The sequence below is a fragment of the Eurosta solidaginis genome, chromosome 5 (assembly GCF_040869045.1).
Source record: "Eurosta solidaginis isolate ZX-2024a chromosome 5, ASM4086904v1, whole genome shotgun sequence".
NCBI lineage: Eukaryota > Metazoa > Arthropoda > Insecta > Diptera > Tephritidae > Eurosta > Eurosta solidaginis.
The window spans coordinates 90,621,151-90,647,590 of NC_090323.1; the positions used below are offsets into that span (position 1 = coordinate 90,621,151).

Sequence of the window (26,440 nt, forward strand, 5' to 3'; positions counted from 1 at the left end):
CACCCATGCCGAAGTGAATGATGCCAAAATCAAAATCATCACTCACACTCAACGAAATTATTACGGAGATACGATAGAGCTGCTTCAAACAGCAGGACCCTTACCCAAAAAGAACACCCTTCGGACATTAAACCCTGTGCTAGATGATTCAGGAATCATGCGAGTTTCCGGAAGATTAGCCTATGCCACAGGTAGCTTTAATGAGCGGCACCCAATCATCCTACCCGGAAACTCTCGATTTTGTTCTCTTCTGTTTGACTTTCTCCATTCGAAACTGCTGCACGCCGACAAACAGCTTATGATCCGAATGATATAGCAACAGTACTACATTCCACGTTTGAAGCAAAATGTCAAAAAGCTCATCCTCCACTGCAAAACCTGCACCATCTATCTACAAACAGCAGATGAAAACGCAGATAATGGCACCCTTGCCACCCGCGAGGTCAACATATTCTCTACCCTTCCATACAACAGGAGTCGACTTTGACGGACCATTTTTGGTAAAAACTTCTTCCCTCCGCCGAGCTTCGTATGTGAAAGCTTACGTTTGTGTGTTCGTCTGTTTTTCCACAAAGGCTGTTCATTTAAAAGTGTGCTCTGATCTCGCCACGAATGCCTTCAACGCAGCCTTTGCCCGATTCACTGGCCGCCGTGGCCTACCCCACCAGATATATTCTGACAACGGAAAGACGTTCGTCGGCGCACAACGCGGATTACAAAGAGAATTCACCACATTCCTCAAGGAAGTCGCTGCAGACGTCGCCGAAAAGTATGCAACTCACGGATTCTCATGGAAATTCATCCCACCATACGCTACCCACATGGGTGGTCTATGGGAAGCGGCCGTGAAAAGCTTCAAGATACACTTTACGAAAGTAGCAGGAAACCAGAAGTTCTCCTTCGAAGAGCTTACTACCCTCTTAGTACGCATAGAGGCGGTCCTCAACTCCCGACCGCTCTCCCCTATGTCCGAAGATCCAATGGATCCCCTAGTCCTAACCCCAGGGCATTTCCTACGTGGTGCGCCGCTCTTGTCGTTACCGGAGCCAACTGCAGAGCATCTCACCTTGGTCAACAAATGGCAGAAACTGAAAGTGCTTCACCACCAATTCAGCACACGATGGAAGAGCGAGTATCTCAAGGAGCTCCATAAGCGGTACAAATGGAAATGCCCTCAACGCAATATTCAAGTTGGAGATTTAGTCGTGGTAAAGGATGATTTACTACCCCCGAACGAATGGCGTTTGGGACGGGTAATCACTTTACACCCTGGATCGGATAACCATGTTCGAGTTGTGGAACTAAAAATCCAAAACGGACTAATAACCCGAAATATTGCCAAACTGTGCGTGCTACCAACTTCCTAGTAATGCCAACCCTACCTCTGAAGACATGATCGAGTTTTCGGACTAAGTCCGCCCCCGCCGTCTGGCAACACCCGGCCAGTGCGGCCAAGCGCAGGCAGTGCAGCTCAGCTGTGGCTTGCCAACCACCACCGCGCTCACTATCAATTGTTTAGTTTACCTAAAACTATCATCGAACACGGATCGTGCCCGCATCATTCGTGCAGTTTTTTATCGCCCGCCCGCCGTCGCGCAATATTTCGTTTTAATAAAAGTTTTTAATATTTAATTAACATAATTGGTTTATAATTTATAAATGTGTAATTGTGAGTGAATTATAAACACGTATATAAATATTTAAATAAAGTGAATTTTATACAATAACAATTTGTGATCGGTCGCACCTATTAGGTGGGGCGAAGCACTGCTACAACAACAACAGCAACAACAACAACCGCTGCCATGGAGAGCCCAGGCCCTCGGCCATGCTTCGAATACTCGGGGTGGTATCATGGGTTCAGATTGATTACTTGTGCTGACGAGCAGTCGGCCTGCATCTTCAAGAGAATAATTTCTTTGGTTGTGATCGGTCGCACCTATTAGGTGGGGCGAAGCACTGCTACAACAACAACAGCAACAACAACAACCGCTGCCATGGAGAGCCCAGGCCCTCGGCCATGCTTCGAATACTCGGGGTGGTATCATGGGTTCAGATTGATTACTTGTGCTGACGAGCAGTCGGCCTGCATCTTCAAGAGAATAATTTCTTTGGTTGGGGAGGTCTTGAAGGAAGCTAGGCTCGAGGACGTGGAAAGGAGGGATCTCCCCTCTCGACCAAGGGCTCGAGTGTGGTTTCCTGCCGGACCCCCTCAGCCGGAGAAAATATTGGAGTTGATGCGTTGCTGCAACCCGAACTTTCTGACGTATAACAGGAGGGTCCTCAGAGTGGAGGAGGCCGTTGGGCCAAGTCGGCAAGTGCTGATTCTGCTAAACGCAGATTCCACCGGTCCTCTCTCTGACATGAGGGGAATAATCTCCTATGGTCTCGAGCATGTGGTCTTCAAAATTTACCACACCGATTCCAGATGGTGAGAGATGGCTCCTCTTTCCCAGAGACTGTTCGGGAGGTGGATCTCCGATCCTCCGAGGGTGAATCCGCCAAGGATGGGGTGCGGAAGAAGAGTGGTATTGATGACAATCCGTCAAATCAATCTTCAGCACTCTAAGGCGGCTTCCGCAAATTTGTTGCTCTGCCTTGAGAAAGGCGGAGTGGATATAGTTCATGTCCAGGAGCCGTGGCTGAGTAGTAAAGGAAGAAAGATTTCTGGATTAGAGACGGGAAAATTCAACACCTTCGTGCATGGGGAGGCAGGTAGGTCTAGAGCCTGTATGCTTGTTAAAAAGGAATTTAAAGCTTTTATTCTCTCTAATTTCAGCAATGCTGACCTAACCAAGGTCTGCCTCGAGTGAGGCAGTAACGACATGTAGGTGGCCTCAGCATACATGCCCCATGGGGACGTAGAGGGACCACCACCTGCGATACTGGGCAAAATCACCGCTGAAGCAAGGCGGAGAGGTGTTGGCGTGATCATAGGTGCCGATGCTAATGCCCACCATAGCATCTGGGGTAGCTCGAATACGAACACCAGAGGTATGTCTTTATATACTTTTAGTGTAGATGACGGACTTTGTATATGTAATAGGGGGAATGACCCGACTTTTATTACTGCGGTATGGGAGGATGTCCTGCACCTCAATCTGGTTAGCAGAGAACTGGAAGATCGGATATCTGGCTGGAGGGTTCTCAACGAGCACTCCTTCTCTGATCATCGATATTTTCAGTTCTCGGTGAACGAACAACGTCCCGGTAAAATATCTTTTAGGAACCCTAAAAGTACTAACTGGGACTTGTATTGTAGGAAGCTGGGCGAGCTATTGCCTGCGGCGCCTACAGCAGGAGTAAATTACCCTCGGACTGGGAGCTCTATAAGGTGAGTCTGGGGATTTATAAATATGAAATAAGGATAGCCATATAAGATTCATGGCGAAGTTTCTGCGAAAACGTAGAAGGATGCAATGCATCCGTTAGGCTTAGAAAAATACTCTCTGGGAATCCCGCCCCTCTGGGGTATCTGAGAGATGATGGTGGGGAATGGACGATGAGTAGCGAGGAGTCCCTAAACTTTCTACTGGACAATAATTTTCCCGATGTCCCAGTTGCGCAGGGATCTTCGCCTGCATGGTCGGTGGTCGCTGGCCATGTAGAAATGCCTGCCATTCCACTACGGGAAAGCCAAATTACTTGGGCTATAGGTTCGTTCAAGCCCTATGAGTCTCCGGGCGGATGGCGTCATTCATGCGCAACTTCAAAAGTCTTTAGAGATTTCCTGCCGCTGGTTAGCCATTATCTAAACCAACTGCCTCAGGCTAAACTATATCCCGAAGCCTTAGCACGCGGTTACAGTCTTCTTCATTCCGAAGGCCGGCAGAAGCTCTCATGTATCACCTAAGGACTTCAGGCTAAACAGTCTGTCGTCGTTTCTTCTTAAGACGTTTGAGCGGCTGATTGACCAGTACCTATGTGAAAGGATCCCTCAGGGGTTACTGTCGGCTTCACAGCATGCCTACTGCAAGGGCAGATCGATTGGCTCTCCATTCCATTGTAAAGCCAATAGAGGTGTCCCTAGAACACAAAGAGTTTGCTCTGTGTGCCTTTCTAGACATCGAAGGGGCTTTTAACAATGTCTTACCGGGGGAAATCGAAAGAGCTCTGGTGGGTTTAGGAGTCGAGGGGCTCTGGTTGAATTTCTTAGAAAATTTCTATGCAGCAGAATTGTCGCAGCGGAGTGGGGAGGGGACATAATTGAGAGGAAGGAGTGCAGGGTCACGCCACAGGGGGGTGTATTATCTCCCTTGTTCTGGGTTGCGGTAGTCAACGGGTTCCTTGTGGAACTGGAAGCCAATGGATGTCGCGTGGTTGGCTATGCAGAGAGGCAAATTTCTGGGCGCCCTGCGCGAAGTTCTGCAGGGCTATCTGGATACTGTGGTTAGGTGGGCTGAATAATGCGGATTGGCGGTCAACCCGGGAAAAACGGAATTGGTTCTTTTTACAAGGAGGTATAACATGCCCGATTTCAGAACTCCATAGATTGGAGGGGTACCGTTGTTACTTTCGGATAGGGATAAATATTTGGGGATTATATTGGACAAGAAAGTGTCCTGGAGACCTAATGTGGAAGATAGGGCCAGGAAGGCCGCGGTTGCCTTGTACTGCCGCAGGGGGGCTATCGGAAAGAAATGAGGCTCTCGCCAGGAGTAGTTCACTACCTTTATGAGATGGTAGTCAAACCTATTCTGCTCTAAGGGGTGCTGGTCTGGTGGAAGTCACTTGACACTGCGAGCACCTCCAAAATGTTAGAGTCAGTGCAACGGACGGCGCTGATCGGTATCAGTGGCGCTCTCAGAACAACGCCTACCTTGGCACCGAACGTCATGCGGAACATATATCCAGTAGATATTGCGGGAAAGGCGACCGCGCCCCGGTCATAAGTGAGGCTACGTGATATGGGCTATGGGCTTTCTGACTTAGAACACTCTGGCCTTCTTACCAGTTTCGATTTTATCCCGGACAGAACGGACTATTGTATGCCGATAACTGGTCTTTTGTCAAGAGCTAAAAGTATGCGTCAAGCTTAAGTTGGCTGATCACTGCAGTGTATTCCAAGTGGAGGTTGCTGCGATTAAGGATGCGGTGGATAAAATGCTATCCAGTGTTACTACGGCTAGGAAATTCAACATCTACTCTGATAGCAAAGCGCCTATCAAGGCCTTGAGGTCAACTACAGTGAGATCGAGGGTGGTCTGGGAGTGCCTGACCTCGCTTGCGATTGCATCGAACTATTTTATAATTAAGATTTTCTGGGTCCCGGGCCATAGTGATATCCCGGGAAACTGTCAAGCGAATCTCTTAGCCCGCATCGGTACAACAGAACCGGATTAAAATGGCTGTAGGTATCTCGGGATTCCACTGGCCAACTGTGGTTTGTTCCTCCATAGCTGGGCCTCGAGTCAGCTCAGCCAGCGTTGGGCAGACACCACCTCTTGCAGGGTAGCATGATCTTTCTGGCCGAAAGTCGATGGCAGGAGGTCTGCCGAAGTACTTGGGTTCACCAAGGTTCACCTCTCAATGGTAATTGGCATTTTGACAGGGCACTGTCCCATGGGTATCCATGCGGTACGTCTCAATATACTGCCAACTCCAACATGCTGCAGCTGTATGGAGGATGATGAGGTGGAATCATCACATCACTTTATGCTTGATTGCCCAGCTTTTGCCAGAACAAGGCGAAGGTACCTTGGTCGCGATTCACTTGGATCTCACTAGGATTTATCCAATGTTGAGGTCGGTATCATTCGGATCTTTATCGTTGCTACCCAACGATTCTCTAAGTAGCTTTATCTACGTCACCGTTATTTTATTTTATTGTATGTGGTATCACAGCGTACATTCATGTTGTCCAAGTAAGCCTCCCCTATCAGGGTAGCTACCACCAAACATAACTTAAGTACAAGTTAGCGTTAACCGAAAATGGTGAAAACGGCCCCAATGGACAGTGATGCAGATCCCGATACAAATTTTACATGCAAATGGATCAGCAGCGATGTGATCCCGATATTTTTTCCGGATTGATTTCAGATCAGGGGGTAGCTACATTCACTTCGATTTCTTTAGTACAGGCCACTCTTTTTATTTTGTAGCGCTTACAAACATAAGGGGATTAAGGTGCTATGTCAGGATTTCATACGGATCAGTTAAGACCGACCAAAGTGATAAGATGTCACTTCTTGCAAAAGGTGCACCTGTGTCCTGTAGTGGCGGATCCAGGTCCCTTGTCGACCCAGAAAAAGCGGTGAAAAGGCTCCGGAATTTGTCCTTGGTGGCAAGACAAAAGGTTTGACGTTACGGATCAGGCCCCCTTCAAACCTCGGGTGTGAAGGGCTGAGTAGCTCGGCTAAAACCTGGCCAATATTCGGTGGAGTTTAGGCAAGGTTTGGCGAATGCGACGAACCAGTCTTATAGAGTGGGAGAATCTTTGTAGTGAAGAAAGAGTTAAGATCAATCCAACTGCGCTACGGCCATTAGTGCTTCGATGCAGAAGACTACCGGTAGGTGCAAACGATCGATGCCCTGAAGGACGGCTCTCTCTGGAGCGATACGATGGAAAGGACGTCTCTCACATGTCTAAGAAGCATGCCCAGACACTGAGCCGGGAGCGTCCTATGTAATCAAGGTAACATACCTGCCGAATGATGCGGGTGAGCAGCAGCGTCCTTTGTTTGACGGCCCTGAAAAAGGCAGAGGTTAAGTGAGGGCAACACCTTTTTGAATAAGAGAAGCCGAGTAGGTGGGGACACTGGGATATTCAGCGAAATCATTAAACGTACAGGCTCCATCATCCGGGGATCACATGAGAGGTGTGGATGTGGAAGGCTTGTTTAAAATCGTCGGTCTAAATTACCACCGTAGCCAGAATTTGAATACCTTTTAGGAGAATACTTTCTCTGGTTGCCGGGCTTTGCAGGACAAGGCCACTTGTTGGTCGGAATCTCTTGACGACCTTAGAGCTCTAGTGGGCAGCCCTTAATAAATTCAGGAGGAGTGAACATCACTCGGACTGGGTGCTGTATAAGGTGTGTTTGTCGAATTTTAAGTATGAAAAAACAAAAAACAAGACAAGAATTTTGCTCCCTTGGAGTGTTGTGTTAGGAAATGACTCTCTGTTCGTATCGGTTGCACACGAGCCTCTACCTACATTGCCGACGATAGTTGGCTCAGCAGGAATGCCTGCCATAACCACGTAACAAAGACAACTTATGTGGGCTATCGCTATGCAACTTCAAAATTCTTAAGAAATCCCCTGCGGCTGGTTGGCCATCATTTACACAAATTGCCTATAACTGAGCTACATATCGAAGTCTTGGAACAAGATTACGGTTATTTTTATTCCGACGCCATTATCTCGTTGTTTCCCTGTCAAAAAAGATTTTTGGTGCAGCATCACGCATTGACGGATTACAACTATTTGCATAGAGAACGGCATATTTTGCCACAGAAAGGGTATAATATTTTGGCTATGAGTGCATTCAAACTTTGCACGTGAAATAATTTTTCCAACTCGTTGGCACTTTTCTATCATTTCCCACCATTTTATTCTTAAAGCTTATAGAAAAATATAATAGCACCTGATTGGCGCACTCAGTGACGGTGGTGGATGGATCGGTATTTGTCGGCGGGATATGTAGTCGGCGGGGTCGGTGACCTACGGAAGAGACTGCGAGGACTCGTTAGTGCTGGCTCCACCGCTGGACACTCCCGCTTCCCTACTTGCACGCAAGGGGCGTGATTGTACAAACCGAAACACCGTGGATCGATCCGTGGGCGGAGGGGAGGTGCACCTTAACGGCACAGCGGTCGCCCCTTGCGCGCACGCATTCGTTCACGGCTGGAACCAGAGATGCGGGAAGGGAGAAATGCGGTCGTTCGGCGGCGAGTCACTCCCCACCGAACCAGGACGACGGAGGGAGAAAGTCCGAAGACACCACTCCTGTCGTCCAGGCCAGATGAAGGGTGACCCGCGCCAGGACAACACCCCCCTCCGCTCATCTAGCTAGCCGGAGTGGTAATTATGTCTTTAAAAAGACAACCACTCCCGCTGGCTCACCTGCGAGGAATGAATTGCAAAATGCGCATTCACTCCATTTATACGGTTTGCGCGAAAAATGCTGGAGAAATACCCCACTTGTTGCTGGAGAAATACACAACTGGCCTTCCATCAGATGTTGGTTGTAAGAAAAGAGGTACAGGGGGGTTATATTATTGTAACGCTATGCTACACAACAAACAGTAGAAAACGAGTTATAAATAGAAACGTGATGGCCTGATGCGCTAAACGTTAAGCCTTCAATGTGTGGATCGCTGATGATAAACCGTGATGGGTTTTGAAATAGTCGGCTATACAGTCTATGAATTTTGTTTTTTTCTAATTTACTCGTTTTCTATGTATAATAATTTAATATAATATAGCTTGTAAAATATGTATACATTTTACAAAAATAATATGCTTAGTCTTGAAGACAACAAATTAATGTTATAATTAATAGCAGTATAAATAGGCTTTTTGATCATTATTTGCTTAGTGCGAAGCTAAATTAAACTCCACTATTTCGGCTCATCGTTTCGCTAAGCACCTTAGCTTCATCAGGAGTGAAACTAAATTTATTTAGTAATTTTTATCACATACAAGTAATTTTATCACAACAACAATGTACATGAAAGAAAGTTATTAAAAGAAATTTTGGTTAGAATTAAGCAAACAGATTGTTTAGTAAAAAACTTACATATATAAATGTATGTATCCCTAGATTATATTAGGCGTCACAAATTCCACAATTTTAGTATAAACTAACTAAGTTATGCATGAAAATTAAAAGTATAAGAATGGTACTAGTAATATGTAGTACACTTGTCATTAAACTGGACTTTGATCAGCAAACATAATTGGTATGTTTTGTTTACATTTGTGCGTATGTATGAAAGGATGGGTTCAGTGAATACCTAAGAATGTGAAAATGTGTCTTCCTTTCTATTGACAGTTCTCTCTCTATTTTGCATAATTCTTAAGCTTTCTGTTGTGCATCTCACTTTTTCCCGCCTTTCCTTGTCCAATATTCTCACTTTACGTAGATTAACAGAGTGTCCGCTTTCCGTTGTGTGTTGCGATAGTGCTTTATTATTTTTCTTTTTATTTATATCCGACTCATGTTCTTTGAGTCGAATACCCAAAGTACGCTTTGTTGTACCTATATATATTTTATTACACTTTTCGTTTTCGGTTCCTTCACATGGTATTTCGTATACTATATTGTTGTGTTGTGAACGGGGGATAGGGCTTATTTTGTATTGTATGGTATATCAGAACCGAAGTTCTCTGTTAATTTAGGTATGTAAGTCACACCGAAGAACTTCTTCGTTTGGCTTGCAGTGTTTGTTGTTGAGAATCTGCTACTTTTGTTTTCTATTTGCGCTATCTTCTGCTGTATAAGATTTTCTATTAGGGTATGCGGGTAATTATTGTTTTTTTTAAGATCTCACGGATTTTATTTATGTTGACATTCCAAAATTGTTTATGGCTAATATCACTGGACCACGAATTTCAACTTTTTATCTTTACCAGAAACGCCGTTACGAAATTCGTATGTAAAATCACCCCCTGATTTCGAAAATTGAGCTCATTTTTGATTCTATGGTACCGTTTTTGAGATATTTGCAATTAACCGTTATTCGAAAAAATCAAAAAGATGGCTCGCTTTAATTACGTATGTCTCAAGAACAGGTCAAGCAATTCAAAAAGGTTTACAGAATCGGAAAGACGATAAAATTTGCGATAAGTGCATCATACATTGTTTTTTGCTCAACCAGATAGTTTTCGAGATATTAGTTTATAATTTCGGATTTTGGTTTTTTTATGAAAAAATATGAAAAAAAAAATAATTTTTCGAGGCAGCATTCCAAAACCACAACTTCTTTTCCAGATATTTTTTCTTTACGTAAAGTTCTGTTTAATTATAAAAAAGATAAGCTATCACCGAAGAAAATCGATGCAAAACTACGTAAGTTATAAGCGATCAAATAAAAATACCCAGGTTGCGCAACTTCAATGTATGTATACATACATATACTAAAGGTATAAAGTGCAAATGGGATATTATCCCGGATAAACGAATAACACCATAACAATGATAATTCTTTTTCTTTAAATAAATCAAATAGTACTTTTAATATTCGAATTGTTTTATAGTAGGTAGAGTGCTTGCATCGAAAGGAAGAGTGGTTGGGTTCGAAACCTGCTGTAGGCATGTAGTTATAAACATGTATTTCCGTCACTTATGGGTAAGTATGCAGGCAGATTTTCAAAATTATAAGACACAGAAAATGTTTAAAGCATACGTCTATAGCAGGTAGTATTTTCTTTTCCCGACTTCGTATAAAAAGGAACCTTTCTTAAGATCAAAGAAATTTTGCTAAATATTAATTAGTTCTTTTTGTAAGAAAGAGGAAAGCAAATTTTTATTTTCTCTTCAAAATGTCTTGGTGAACAAAAATAGCAAACGGCATTATGATAGCAATAGCCGGATATGAAGTAGGAAAAGGAAGCTCTGAAACATAAGAGAACAGAATAGTTAAATATGAGCCACCAGTTGAAGTAGACGCGAACATTTTCCAAACATTCCAGATGTTTGGTTAGCAGTTATAATTTGCACATTCATGCTATTGATCATTACTATTGCTATGATGCTCAAAAATTATACGAAGCATAAATATAGACAATTAAAAAACATTCAAGATCGTATCTAAGAATTTCATTTAAGCACGATATAAATAGCAACTTTAGTACTGTATTATATAAAGCTTTTACCCTCTTATTTAAAACTCAACTCGAAGTAGAGGAAGAGCAGCAAACAATTGAAAAATAAACCTTTAAACAGAAACACTCAAAATGTCTAAATCGACAGTAAGGGCAGCTGCACATTTAGCACTGTCTAAGTTCCATTGCAAATGCAGAATTAGCATAATTTGTTTGAATGCTCCTGATATCTTTGAACAAATCAAAGAAAGTCACGAAGCAATAGCAAACTTCACATTAGATACCACAGTAATTTCCATGGAAGTTATCAAAATACCTTCGTAGTTGGTCAAAGCAGAAGATTTAGACCACAGCCCTGATAAAATAATAATTTTTCACAAATAATTCTTGATTAAAAATCTTGCGTCAGTGGATAATGCAAAACTCTAAAAGAACAGAAAACCAGCCAATAATAATATTACCAACCAGAGTGAAGAAAATAAAAAGTCAAAAAGAGAACCTGATTATATATAAAGCGCTAAATAAATTTGCAAAAGACTAGTCGCGCTCGTTTTCAATTCCCCCAAAGGGTAGAAATGGTAGCATAAAAAATACAAGCAACCTGATTTTTGAGGATAAGATTGACTTGGGTCAATATTTTACCAGGCTGTACACATTCTGTACAAATGCCGGCAATCTAGGACTTGTAAAATAAAAAGACAGTTATTCTTAGGGGACAAATTGGTCAAGAATAATGAATACTGCAGTAGGCAAATTTAAAAATAAAATAGGTACCCAAGTTCTCAAAGATCCAATAATTACACTAACCCTAGAGGTTGTGAATGTGAAAAATCCCGGTAAAAATTAAAAGGAATTTAAAAGAAATTATATCATGACGATATTGCTGGAAAAAATTAAAAACATAAAAAGTACATTTAGAAATAAAATTTGCATCCACTGTACCTCCTTCGATCCATTGTTTTACTACTACTACTATAAATTACCTTGCTCCTCCACCAAACTATATTTCTGTGGTCACAAGTCATAACCGCCTAAGTCTGTTTTTCAATATTTTCAGGATAGCAATTTAAAGTTTCAAATCATTACTGCAAATCAGGGTATGATATTTATTGCTAATCGTTTAATAAATACACAAGGTGTATCGGTCTTCTTTTTAACTTTGCAAGCAAAATGTTATGTTTTTGCTTAATTTGAAAGATATAAAGGAAAAAAGCAGTTAGGCTATTATGGATTGTTGAATGAAAAAATTTAAAATGTATTAGTTTGAGTTGGGCTGTTATTCCGAATAAAACAAATGTTTAGAAGTGCCTAAAGTTGAAATCTTATGTGTAGTTGTGCTATTATTCCTTACTTTTAATTTATTAATTTTATTCACTTAAGTCAGTTTTATATAGTAAATCTTGAAATGCGGTATGACTCACAATAAGTTTATTTATTATTTCCAAAAATACTGGAATACAGACATATAAGGGCATATTTATAGTAATTTTAAGTTAGTTGGAGCACTTTTGACAGATAGCACATATAAAATTGTGTCAAAAAGCTTTAACTAACTTAAAATCATATCCTTTTTCAACTATAACTATGCCCCATAGTTTAAAGAACTACAATTAAAAATTTGTATCAATATTAAGGATCCATTTTATTCAATTCAGTTAAAAATTCACATGTACATATTTTTATTATAAATACATAAAAATATTATTTCAAAAATCTTCGTCGCTGTCACACTCCGTCAAATCGGGATGGGTATTAAGCTGCTCCATACTTGTGGGAATGCTGTCATAAAATGAGTGAAATTCTGGTTTTATAAACTGCTTCAAGTCCATAAGATCTTTCTTTTTTTCTTTAGAAATGCATGGTAAGTTCTTTATATTTTGTATTTCTCCAAATCCTTTTATAGAACACCCTCTTTTGCCCACCTTTAAGATTTTAAATGGTTCTTCATTATCTAATGAAGTTTTGTATTGGACTTTGTTGGACATCTTGGTATAACGAAGCCATCGAATATCGTGCCATACAAATTTTTCGCCATCCTCATTGAAACGTTTCCAAGAAAGTTTTGATTTGGATAAGTCCGAAAAGTTATAAAAATCATTTAACTGCATTTCAATAGTTTGCAATTTTGGTCCAATAGTATTTACGAATTGGTACCAATCTCTTGGGGTCTCAATTTCGACATTTGTTTTTTTTTTCTTTCGCTCAATAAGGGCGTGATCACTATCGCACTCCATATGTGTATGGCCGGGTTCGAGGAATTTGTGGTCAATGTGATCCAATGTAGACGCATTGGAAATAAATGAAATAAACATGGCAGAAACAAACGAATTTTTATTTTGCCCTGCGCACGAATCGCTATAAAATGTAATTGTTTTCGTTTCTGCTGGCAACATTTTTAACAATTTAAAAAGACACGAGGAAATTTTATTTCCACCACGTCTAGCCAAAGAGTATATATTTGTCAAGAGGCGTCACTCGATACTTTTGTTGTTGCCAAAGCAAATTACTCGATGTTTTCTCAAGGTAGTCGTTGGTTTTTTTTATCAGATGTATTTATAAAAACGCTTTCTATACATTTTGGTGGGGTATTTGTGTTTATTTTACTGATTGTATTAAATTACGTTAAATTAAACGTCCATAGTTGTCTTTTGTAGAAACTGATAGAATTTCGAAGAAAAGGTGTTGGTAAACATTGCTGTAAATCGAATGCAAAACTTTTAATAGTGTTCGATTCCACCGAGCGCTTTTTATCTTGTCGTTTAGATTCATAAGCCAATTCAGCTTTAGCTATATGAATTTCTTTTTGCTCAATCAATGAAGCTTTTTCATCTTCGGTTAGAACGATTTTTATTTTTGCAACGTAAGTGTCGCAGGTGCTACAAGTGTCTACCTTAGGTTCTTTAAATTTAAGGCCAAGAGTTTTGAAAATTTCAGAGTATTTAGAAAGGCTTGCTGGATTGCTTACTTTTTCCTTGTAAAGGCGGTGCATAGACGATAAATTGAGACTAGCAGGTAAATATTTTTGAGAAGTATCGCGCCAGTTGTAATGGCTTTCGTATGCAGGGAAACTTAAAATGTGTTCTTTAATTTCATTTTCCATCGAAACATCAATCTTAGATGTAGGAGTATGCTTGCCTCGATGATCACTGAATTGCATAGACGGACAACTCATTTTTTTTCTAACGACCGATTTAATAAAGCTATCACTTTCATCGAAACATTACCTAAAATGCTTTTTGCATACTTTAATTGTATTATTATTAATCTGGAATGAATATTGCATTGAATTTTCTCGATTTCGTCTGCGTTCTACTGTATTGCATAGGGTGTCACATTTTTTATCCCCAACAGCTACTAATGATCCAATGTACAAAATTCTTTGGTCATAAATTCCCAGGGACCAGTAATGTTTAAATAGAGATTCTATTTGTTCAGTTGTAAATTTCTCTTTGCATTTGTTTCTACATAAATCAAACGTTGGATTGCAGACCCTGGCTTTAACTATTCTACCTTAACACGTTGTGAATGATTTTCCCCTATTTCTAAGGTCACGACGAAGCTTTTTCTTTGACTTTGATTTTGGTTTCGCAAGGCCGTTTAAATTATCAGGCTGGTGAGAAGTTTCTTCGTCGTTTGATGAGCAATCCATACTAGTAGCAGATCGTGATAAATTAAAGTCCGGATCCCTTATGGAGTTGTCTGAGTCAAATTCTCCACTATGAGGAAGGACGTCTTCGTGTGCCTCATGACTAAGTTTTTTTGGATTATGCAAACCTAGTTAAAATAAAAGTTACCCTCGTTAATTTTAGTAATAAATACTTTTAAACTCTGGCATAATCTGCATAAAATGCTTACTTTCAATAATAGCTAAATTAAACTCGATTCCGTGGATTGATGACATTGTTTCATTTTGTACACATGGAACAAAATTGGAATAATAATTTTGGAATCGCCCATCGCAAGGCCTTTCAGGAATAAAGTTTTCTGGTTCGTTAGCATCTCGGTATTTTTGAATGTTGGTGCTGGCGTTTTCGACATGAGATGTTCCACTTGTACCAAGAGTGACTATAGTAAAGTTGAAAACAATTGTTTAGTTTTTTGTTTGGGTTATAGGTAAATACAACATTGTAATCTAAAGACGAAAATGTTTAAAATTCCGAGGGTGCTTACACGTTTTTATTTAAAATATTAAAAACGACACTAGAAATAAGGTTGGTTGTGCGATAATAAAAATGTTTGGCCTTGGGGTTATGTCACTCTTTCATATTTCGAATTACATGCAAATAATTTTGATTTGCAAAATAACAAGGACAACCTTATTTAATTTAATTAATTTTATTTACTTACCTTCGTTGTTTCGACGCTCTGGCAATGACCTAGCCAATTCAACCATTTTTGCTGCTCTGTCGGACATTTTTTTTATCACTTTTCACAAGAAATATTACTTTTAAATAATTGCTATATAAGCTGCACAACTCTCTGACACAACTTAACTCAACTTAATGATTCGTTTAAAAAAATATATTATTGAATACCAAAAACCTATGTCTACTTAGGTACAGGTTTTTTTGAAATAAAATTTGAAATAAGAACGTAACTCAATATAATATTTTCAAAAAGTCATGGCTTCCTATTGAAAAATAATTTATCTTAATTTATGCTAGCCAATGGCGGTTATTGTAATTCGGAACAACAGCCTAACTCAGGATACAAAAAAAATATATTTGGCGCTATGTTTTGTAATAACGACTTAAATTTATATATGTCGTAATGGAAAAAATAAGTTACAATCTTAAGTTGAAATAGGCTGTTATGCCCCACAAAGGAAATAAATTATGAAAATGCTTAACTTGAGCTAGGATACTTTGACGGAGAGTTTATGAGTTAGGCTTTTATGCCAAAACAACCAAGCGAAAAAATAACTTAAGCTGTTAGGTTTTTTTTTTAATAACCTTTTTCTAAAAAAAGATACAGACATAAAAAGTGGATGACCCATAGAATTGATTACGCTGAACATGCTGGCACTAATAACTAAATTTTGTCCTAACTCGAGTTAGGCGATTATGGTTTGTGACCACAGATTTGTTTACAACATCTCAATTTTCTGTATAATTAATTACAGATTTCTTATTTTATATGTTCTAAGTTTAATAGAACCTAAATCAAACGAAATAACAATGAAAAAACTTTGTTTAATAGAAATAGTTAAAGTAATGAAATCTAATAAAGCATTTATCTTTATTATTTTCTAGAAATATCACATAAAAGAAATAAATATAAGTTTGACCGGTTTCATCTAGGAAAACCTCGCCTTTTAGAGAGGTCTTAAGTTACATAGTAGATATATGCGGGCCCTTAGAAGAAAATATTGATAGGAAAAATAATTTTACATTTAATCTCCTTAAAGTAGAAAATATCGATATTGAAAATAATTTCAATATCAACCGAATAAAGTCAAAAATATTGATAAAAATAACAATTTTACATTAATACCACATAGAATAGGAAACAGCGATAGAACAAGTAAAGATAACGAAATAATAATTCATAAAAATAGGCATTAAGTTACCATTATATCATAAATTATGATCACACAACGATTGAATGTGAAAGACAATTGAAATTTTGTAAACACAAGCAAATTTTAAATGGGTCACATATGTAAAACGATACAAAACGGCACGCTTAAGATTTAATTATGTCACTTGAATAGCCATGCAAAATTGGCGCGCAATTATGTATGGCCATTCTTCAAAGGCGGATGGTGTAACGTGCCTTAGAATTCGTTTCACTTTCACCGCATTCAATTGTCCATTACATATTTACACATATGTAGCCAAATATTAATAACCCAAATAGCTATTCGAACCCAGCATGCATTTCTGCATTGGTTGCACATATTTGTTTACATCGGTCAATTAGTCATGCTTGTCTATTTGTCGCATTGACCGACAAATATATTATACATACATATGTACTCATGTGTCTAAATAGGTCATTGTAATATGCTGAATTTATATAGAGGAAATAATTTACATTTAGTTTGTAAGCATTAGTGTAAATAGGTTCCTGTAGAGTAGGAATATTTTGCATAAAAGGAAAAGTATCTACAAAATAAAACTCAATCGAAACTTATGATTCTGCCATAAACTTGGCTCGTTTAATTATTAACCTTCACAAATCAATATTTTACTTCTCTCCCCATTCCGACTGATGTCCTGAAAGGCGAGCGTGCCTTCCGTAGGGTCATCGCTTCAGCTTTTGCACACTTTATTCCGGCCGACTGAATTCCGGCTGGCTGAAGCTGCAAACTTAGCAAGAGAACGTTACCTGGCGAGACAACTCGACCATAGAGACGCCCATATTAGGAGTATCAGCTTGTATATTATGCGGCTGGTAAATGAACACAAACGTGCCAAATGGGGAGTATCTAAAGAACTTCAACCTGTCTGCGGATGTTAATAAACTGTGGTCAACCGTCAAATCATTGTCCATCGCTTTTGGGCGATAAAACTTTATCGGATTCGAAGAAATGCACGAGCGCCTTCTGTCGGCATTTTATAATGCATCCTTCAGTAGACAAGGCCATACGTCGTGAAAAAATGTTAAATTTCGTAGAAAAGTGTACAAAAATAATGTTAATTTTTTTTAAACCATATTTTATTCACTGGCTAAAAATCTAACAGACATTTTGGTATTTGTGCACAGAAAATGCATTTCTTAATAATATTTTGTATGGATACGACTTCTTATACGAAAATTTAATTATTCAGTTTACGATACTTAGTATATGCTAGGGGAACCTAGCTTGTAGCCTAGGCGTGATATCAGGTTTATCCCATAACATATACTACGCTTATATACATATACTCGTATGCATCCGTTATAAAAGATGTCTGATAGACGATGAAGCCTGACCTGCATTATACACACACATACATATGTACATATTAATTAATTAATATTTTTATGTCTACAAACTCGGGCTCATATTTTTAATACAATAAAATTAAAATAAATTTTTAAAAACGAAACTGGAATGTTATTAAGAGCTCTAGTTAAGTTGGAATTCAACTGGAGGATAGCAATCCTTCCGATATTTCAATTTGACAATCCGCAGTTAAAGCTATAATTGTGAATATTTTTTAGAACAAATCGCAAGAATCTATTGTGAATACACGAAATTAAACAAAACATCTTACTTTCTTACACTGTTACCTTGCACTGAACTGACAGAGGATGCTTCAGTTAGCATGAAGAAACGACAATGTCGATGAGTTGTAGATAGTTGACTAACTGCAGATGGTGAAAACGGTCCTAAGTCTAGTTTTAACTACTCATACCTCTAAGTGGATGAATAAAACAAAAACGACACAGTTAGTCCAGATAATATCACAAAACCTAATCCAGACACAAAATCTTTGAAAATCTTCTGGATTATGCCTTGTTATGATTCTGAAAGTCAGTTGTATAAGCTGCACCACTCTAATTAAGTCCTGTATTGAACAATCATTATCGAGAATTTTTTAGAGAAAATTTTATGTTTCCTGAACTAATTTTACTTACCCAAAATATACATAGCTTAGAGTAAAATTTTTGAATAGCAATACTTTTTTGACCTCAATTCGAATGCACTTAAAACCGTTTTCACCATAGTTACAATTTAAGTGGACGATAGCTGTCCTTCAGATGGCTTCATTTGACATTTTGAATATTTTGTAGTGCAAAAAATGTATTTCGATCACATGAAAGCCAACGAAACAGTTGAATTTTCTTTTCACTTTTGCCTTGCACTCAGGGTTCGTATTTACACACACGCGTGCAGCACATTTGTACGTTTTTCGCTCATGCACGTGAGCTGTGATATCAGAAAAAAGATTTAGGGCACAGCTGATATGTGTGCTGACTCGAATAACGTAAATGCACATGTGTGTGCCTTGTACATAAAATACTTACACACAGCACGTGTAAAAAATAAAAACTGAGTCGTGTGAGAATTTTTCTTAAAAAAAAAACACACACACAATTTTTACCTGCCTTTCGGATTCATGAACAAATAGGTACATATCAAAAAAATAACAGAGCAAACCATTTTTTTCAAAATCCTCCAGAAAAGTTTAATTTTTTTTCAATCAAATATGTATGATATGAATTTGTGTGCAGCCTTTTAAATACCCTGGATTTGAGACTCTAGGGAAGAGAGGAGAAAACTCCAAAAATTTCAAATTGGGCTGCCTATTGGTATTCTTTCATGACTATAGCGTTGCCACAGTACTGAAATATCTGTAGTATTAATAATCTCGTGGTATTCTTTAAGGTATTCAGAATCAGCATCTCCCTTCGAAAAAGTCAGGCTACGCTTTTTTAACTTATATTGTGCATAATTTTAACTGCACTCGGCATATTTATCTGAGCGATTGCATTGAATTAAGCAGCACACACACCAGCGTGACATACGATTTTTGAATCAAAGAAGACACTTAGGCGCGTGTGGTTTATTTCATATGGCGCACATGAGTTGTGTGCTCCATGCTTATTCAATATTGCACAGCTCATGTGTATGAGCATTTAACTCAGTGACAATTTATTTGCCGCAGGTGTGCTGATAATTTGGGTGCAAATGCGAACCCTGCTTGCACCTAACTGACAGTCGATGTTTAGTTAGCATGGAGAAAATAACAATTTTGATTACTTAGAAAAAATTGACTCAGTTAATATAGTGAAAATTGCTCTTAGTATACAATAAGCCCAACTGAATACTTAATGAAATTTATAACTGAATTGTAAGGCACATTTTTTTAATAAATAGTAATTTACTAGATTTCTTAAGTAGTACAGATGTTCTTTAAAAAACAATAAAAAAAAGACAAGCAACTATTCCATTCAAAACAAGGTAAACAAACGAATATCTCGTTCCGTTGGAAATCCCCGTTTTGTATTCCATATCTATATCGAGAAGTAGGTCGTGATTTCTTGTGTAAAATTGATGAATGTCGCTTATCTGAAAGAAAAACATTTATTTACTATTAAAAAAATGTTAAAAGTATGTATGTAGACCCTTCAAGAGACAATGATATTTTTACTAACACACTCACAAAGTCTGATTACATTCAACACTGCGTATACAGACCACAACAAAGCGAAGCTTGACGACAACTGTAGCCAAGCATTGGCTACTTGATTACCTTGAACGCTGCAGCCACAAACTTAAATTATAGCAAACTGTAGCGAAAAATTAAAAAAAAAATTTAATTCCCCTGGTGGACAAAATCGCACTTTTTGTATGTTGCCTCGAGTTTTCCTTTTGTTCCTCACTAATTTGGGGTCGCTGATTTCAAATCCGCCCTCAAATTTCTTCTAGCAGCTGGAGTTTTTGAAATACAGGTATCATATAAAAACATTTATCAGTTGTCATATTACCATAGTAGATGTAGAAACTGGAGGTGTTATTGTTGTTGTAATAAAAACACTGCCCCAAGGTTTTGGGGAGTGTTGTCCATGTTATTGGTCTTTTGTCGGATATAGGTCCGATACGCTCTGGTAAAAAGTACCATTAAGATACAAACCCGATCATCTAAAGATCGACTTAATATGACCCCATTGAACCTTCTAGGCCACCCACCGCCCAGCTCCTACTTCCATAAGGAACTCGGGGTCGCCAGAGCCTTGGCTGCTGTAGAAACAGGATTTTCCATGGGCTGGTGGGGTTGACAATTGCGCTGGCAGCCCCTTGAAAAGGTTGCCCTACACAACCCCTTGAATCATTTGAGTATTTTAGTTGCCTCTTACGACAGGTATACTTGCCGCGGGTATACGCGAAGCCCCTAAACCGCTGACGGAATAACTTCTGTAATCCATTGCTTTATTAATTGTGAATTCATCAGGGAGAATGTGTGTAAACAATAGAGTTTCTGTTATATTTTTGGCGCGTATATGTTCAAGGAATTTCGTTTGAGTCCGTCGGACCTAGTGAAACGAATTTATATAAACTTATTCTATTCTCCAAATAACAAACCCTGGATTTCAAGACTCGTATGTAAAAGGTGTGTTGAGTTATTACGATCATGGGCAAATAAAAAAACCTTATTTCAAATACCAAACTTCTGGATATGGCGTGACCCGTCGGACCATGACAGCGAACACCGAATGTTATTTCTGTGTACAGGAATAAACCGCAGAAGTCACTCTAAATACATTTATCCTAACCTACTGACTGCTACCGTATACCGTATAATATTACCGCCTCTGCATATCAAATTGGGTCTTATGATGCAATATTGAAATACCTTAGACAAAAGTGGTGAATGTTTCACACATTTCTGAATCATTTCCAATACTGATTTTCGATGGCCCACAGATTTGAAATCTTTTTTGTTATCCAGAGTTCCAAGCCATATGAAAGAACCTGAAAAATCTGCATGAGACGGGTCGTTTGGGGAACAGCAAGTTGCCTAACTTGCCTGAGCATATAGACCAATTGATGGTACACTTTTAACTTTTAACATCTGGTAAACATGAGAATCAATATGCCCTTTTTCCATATCCACCTGGACCGTTTCTCTGAAAATTTGGACAATCTCACTGCATAGCAGGTCGAGCGTTTTACCAGGACCTCCGCACTATGGAAGAGCGATATCAAGGATACCTGAACGAGCATATGTTATGTGATTTCTTCTAAAGAACTCAGAGTAGTGGTCCTAAAGCTACTCATAAAAGAAAGTTTAACTCACTGTAATGGGTAATAAAAAAAGTTTATTTATTAAAAAAATTATTTTTACTAAAAGTTTTATAATTGATATTTGAGAAAAATTGCAAAGTTTACAAACGGCGATGGTTACTAGGACATGTTTCAGAATTTCACTTCTTCATCAGCTACTTTCTCGGGAGCTGAGTATTAAACTCGATATCTCCAACATTCATACTTTATACTAGTGTAAAGGCAGATGCCTTTAACCACTCAGCCATATGAATGCCCCGCTGCTCGCTTTGCGATTGCTCTCTAAGTATTGCCTTTTTGTTGCGATTCCTGTACTCACCATTTAGGTAGATACATACTAATTCTATATGATTTTTGTTTGTTTTTTGTTCTTTTAATCCTAATTGTGTGGACTATTTTTAGGCGCGCTTAAGAGTTTAGTAACATTGGATTTTTTATAGTATTGCTTTATTAGCAGTACTTCCGCTGTTCACTATTATATCAATATTATTATCTGTATTTTTTATAAGATCACGGGTTTATAATTCAATATTTCTGAAGGTAGTGCTGCCAAGAGAAAAACGACTTCTAAATTTGAAATAAGTACTTTAAAAATCACGCATAAAATCCCATGCAACAGAACCTGTGTCGACCAGTGTTATATTTTAAAAACGCCCAAAAGAACTATTTTAGCTTTTAATATCTTTTATTTACTTCTTTCTTAGTTTTGTTGACAAAATAAATCGAACGCCGCTCACTGTTGCTACTCAAAAATGGAATTAGGTTTAACCTGGCTACAACGGCATTCCTGATTGAATGTCCCTCATAAGAACATGTGTAAAAATAATTTGACAGATGTCGCTTTATAGCCGCTGTCGTAAATGTAATCAGGCCTGCACTCCTAATAAATAGTGCCGATAATGTATTAACGATTTCTGTCAAATAAAGTACCAGTTAGGGAGGTTAAGATTCTTGGTTTGGATATCATACATGGTTCTACGCTCCGGATCATGGACTGTTATCGGTCTTAGACCGGCCATAGTGGCGAATTGACACGCGTGATTAATTATCACGTCATGCACGAGGTGGCCTGTCTCTACTGATAATGGCGTATCCGCACCCCTGAGTCATTGTGCCGAGCTCAGGGGAGGGAGGACTCTGTTAAGTGTCAGATCGGTACACAACGGTGACGAACTGTATTGTTAGGGTTTTTGATTTGGACATTGTTTTTGGACTTGATGCATTTGGGCTGGTAGGTGCGGTATTCTGCTATTTAGTAGGTCGGGGTGAAACCCTATCGGAACGGCTGATAGGACGCTTTGCGTCCAGTCTGGCTCTGAACGCATTACCCATAAGATAATGCGTCAACCCTCGCGTGGCCTCCCTGCGTAGCACAGATAACCACGGGGCCGTTGAAGCGCGACTACACAATCGGCTCCGGATAGCGGCCTTGAAGGGGGACTTTTTAGAATGGACACGAACAACAAAAATAAAAAGGAGGGTAGGAGTGACGGCGAAGGTCGTAATGGTGCGAGGGGCGCGACAGGCGCGGAGACCGCTCCGAAGCAGGTCGCTGGCAGCCGGGAAAACTCCAGGCAGATCAAAAGGGCTGATCATACGGATCAGCGTAGGGATTTGGGTTCAAACCTCGTAGGTACGGGTAGTTCCCTGGATTTAAAGACACGTATGTAAATGTTGTGTTGAGTTATTACGATCATGGGCAAATAAAAAAACCTTACTCAAATATTACCACCTCTGCATATCAAATTGGGTCTTATGAAACAATATTGAAATACCTAAGACAAAAGTGGTGAATGTTTCACACATTTCTGAATCATTTCCAATACTGATTTTCGATGGCCCACAGATTTGAAATCTTTTTGTTATCCAGAGTTCCCAAGCCATATGAAAGAACCTGAAAAATCTGCATGGGACTGGTCGTTTGGGGAATAGCAAGTTGCCCAACTTGCCTGAGCATATAGACCAACTGATGGTACATTTTTAACATCTGGATGTAAACATGAGTATCAAGATGCCCTTTCTCCATATCCACCTTGACCGTTTCCCTGAAAATTTGGACAATCTCAGTGCAGAGCAGGTCGGGCGTTTTGTCAGGACCTCCGCACTATGGAAGAGCGATATCAAGGATACCTGAACGTGCATATATTAGCTGATTTCTGCTAAAGAATTCAGAGTAGTGGTCCTAAAGCTACTCATGAAAGAAAGTTTAACTCACTGTAATTGGTAATAAAAAAAGTTTATTTATTAAAAAAATTATTTTTACTAAAAGTTTTATAATTGATATTTGAGAAAAATTGCAAAGTTTACAAACGGCGATGGTTACTAGGACATGTTTCAGAATTTCACTTCTTCATCAGCTACTTTCTCGGGAGCTGAGTATTAAACTCGATATCTCCAACATTCATACTTTATACTAGTGTAAAGGCAGATGCCTTTAACCACTCAGCCATATGAATGCCCCGCTGCTCGCTTTGCGATTGCTCTCTAAGTATTGCCTTTTTGTTGCGATTCCTGTACTCACCATTTAGGTAGATACATACTAATTCTATATGATTTTTGTTTGTTTTTTGTTCTTTTAATCCTAATTGTGTGGACTATTTTTAGGCGCGCTTAAGAGTTTAGTAACATTGGATTTTTTATAGTATTGCTTTATTAGCAGTACTTCCGCTGTTCACTATTATATTAATATTATTATCTGTATTTTTTATAAGATCACGGGTTTATAATTCAATATTTCTGAAGGTAGTGCTGCCAAGAGAAAAACGACTTCTAAATTTGAAATAAGTACTTTAAAAATCACGCATAAAATCCCATGCAACAGAACCTGTGTCGACCAGTGTTATATTTTAAAAACGCCCAAAAGAACTATTTTAGCTTTTAATATCTTTTATTTACTTCTTTTTTAGTTTTGTTGACAAAATAAATCGAACGCCGCTCACTGTTGCTACTCAAAAATGGAATTAGGTTTAACCTGGCTACAACGGCATTCCTGATTGAATGTCCCTCATAAGAACATGTGTAAAAATAATTTGACAGATGTCGCTTTATAGCCGCTGTCGTAAATGTAATCAGGCCTGCACTCCTAATAAATAGTGCCGATAATGTATTAATGATTTCTGTCAAATAAAGTACCAGTTAGGGAGGTTAAGATTCTTGGTTTGGATATCATACATGGTTCTACGCTCTGGATTATCGGTCTTAGACCGGCCAGTGGCGAATTGACACGCGTGATTAATTATCACGTCATGCACGAGGTGGCCTGTCTCTACTGATAATGGCGTATCCGCACCCCTGAGTCATTGTGCCGAGCTCAGGGGAGGGAGGACTCTGTTAAGTGTCAGTATCGGTACACAACGGTGACGAACTGTATTGTTAGGGTTTTTGATTTGGACATTGTTTTTGGACTTGATGCATTTGGGCTGGTAGGTGCGGTATTCTGCTATTTAGTAGGTCGGGGTGAAACCCTATCGGAACGGCTGATAGGACGCTTTGCGTCCAGTCTGGCTCTGAACGCATTACCCATAAGATAATGCGTCAACCCTCGCATGGCCTCCCTGCGTAGCACAGATAACCACGGGGCCGTTGAAGGGCGACTACACAACCGGCTCCGGATAGCGGCCTTGAAGGGGGACTTTTTAGAATGGACACGAACAACAAAAATAAAAAGGAGGGTAGGAGTGACGGCGAAGGTCGTAATGGTGCGAGGGGCGCGACAGGCGCGGAGACCGCTCCGAAGCAGGTCGCTGGCAGCCGGGAAAACTCCAGGCAGATCAAAAGGGCTGATCATACGGATCAGCGTAGGGATTTGGGTTCAAACCTCGTAGGTACGGGTAGTTCCCTGGATTTAAAGACACGTATGTAAATGTTGTGTTGAGTTATTACGATCATGGGCAAATAAAAAAACCTTACTCAAATATTACCACCTCTGCATATCAAATTGGGTCTTATGAAACAATATTGAAATACCTAAGACAAAAGTGGTGAATGTTTCACACATTTCTGAATCATTTCCAATACTGATTTTCGATGGCCCACAGATTTGAAATCTTTTTGTTATCCAGAGTTCCCAAGCCATATGAAAGAACCTGAAAAATCTGCATGGGACTGGTCGTTTGGGGAATAGCAAGTTGCCCAACTTGCCTGAGCATATAGACCAACTGATGGTACATTTTTAACATCTGGATGTAAACATGAGTATCAAGATGCCCTTTCTCCATATCCACCTTGACCGTTTCCCTGAAAATTTGGACAATCTCAGTGCAGAGGGGGTCGAGCGTTTTGTCAGGACCTCCGCACTATGGAAGAACGATATCAAGGATACCTGAACGTGCATATATTAGCTGATTTCTGCTAAAGAATTCAGAGTAGTGGTCCTAAAGCTACTCATGAAAGAAATTTTAACTCACTGTAATGGGTAATAAAAAAAGTATATTTATTAAAAAAAATTATTTTTACTAAAAGTTTTATAATTGATATTAAAGAAAAATGGCAACGTTTGCAAACGGCGATGGTTACTAGGACATGTTTCTGAATTTCACTTCTTCATCAGCTACTTTCTCGGGAGCTGAGTATTAAACTCAATATCTCCAACATTCTTCTTTATACTAGTATAAAGGCAGATGCCTTTAACCACTCAGCCATATGCTCGCTTTGCGATTGGTCTTCAAGTATTGCCTTTTTGTTACTATTCCTGTACTCACCATTTAGGTAGATACATACTAATTTTATATGCTTTTTTTCTTGTTTTTTGTTCTTTTAATCCCAATTGTGTGGACAATTTTTAGGTGCGCTTAAGAGCTTAGTAACATTGGATTTTTTATAGTATTGCTTTATTAGCAGTACTTCCGCTGTTCACTATTATATCAATATTATTATCTGTATTATTTATAAGATAGCGGGTCTATAATTCAATATTTCTGAAGGTAGTGCTGCCAGGAGAAAAACGACTACAACGG

The 26,440-nt window shown here is 39.1% G+C and overlaps 1 protein-coding gene across 2 annotated transcripts in view; it reads right to left on the reverse strand.

Moving 5' to 3' along the window:
- Positions 1-15,987: 15,987 nt before the first annotated feature.
- The window catches only part of LOC137253437 (limbic system-associated membrane protein), a 795,865-nt gene continuing 785,412 nt past the window's right edge, over positions 15,988-26,440 (reverse strand). For both annotated transcript variants that reach the window (XM_067790351.1, XM_067790350.1), the window contains one exon: positions 15,988-19,769. In XM_067790351.1, the coding sequence (XP_067646452.1) occupies positions 19,614-19,769 (156 nt within the window). In that variant the 3' untranslated portion in view covers positions 15,988-19,613. The remainder of the gene's footprint in view (positions 19,770-26,440) is intronic.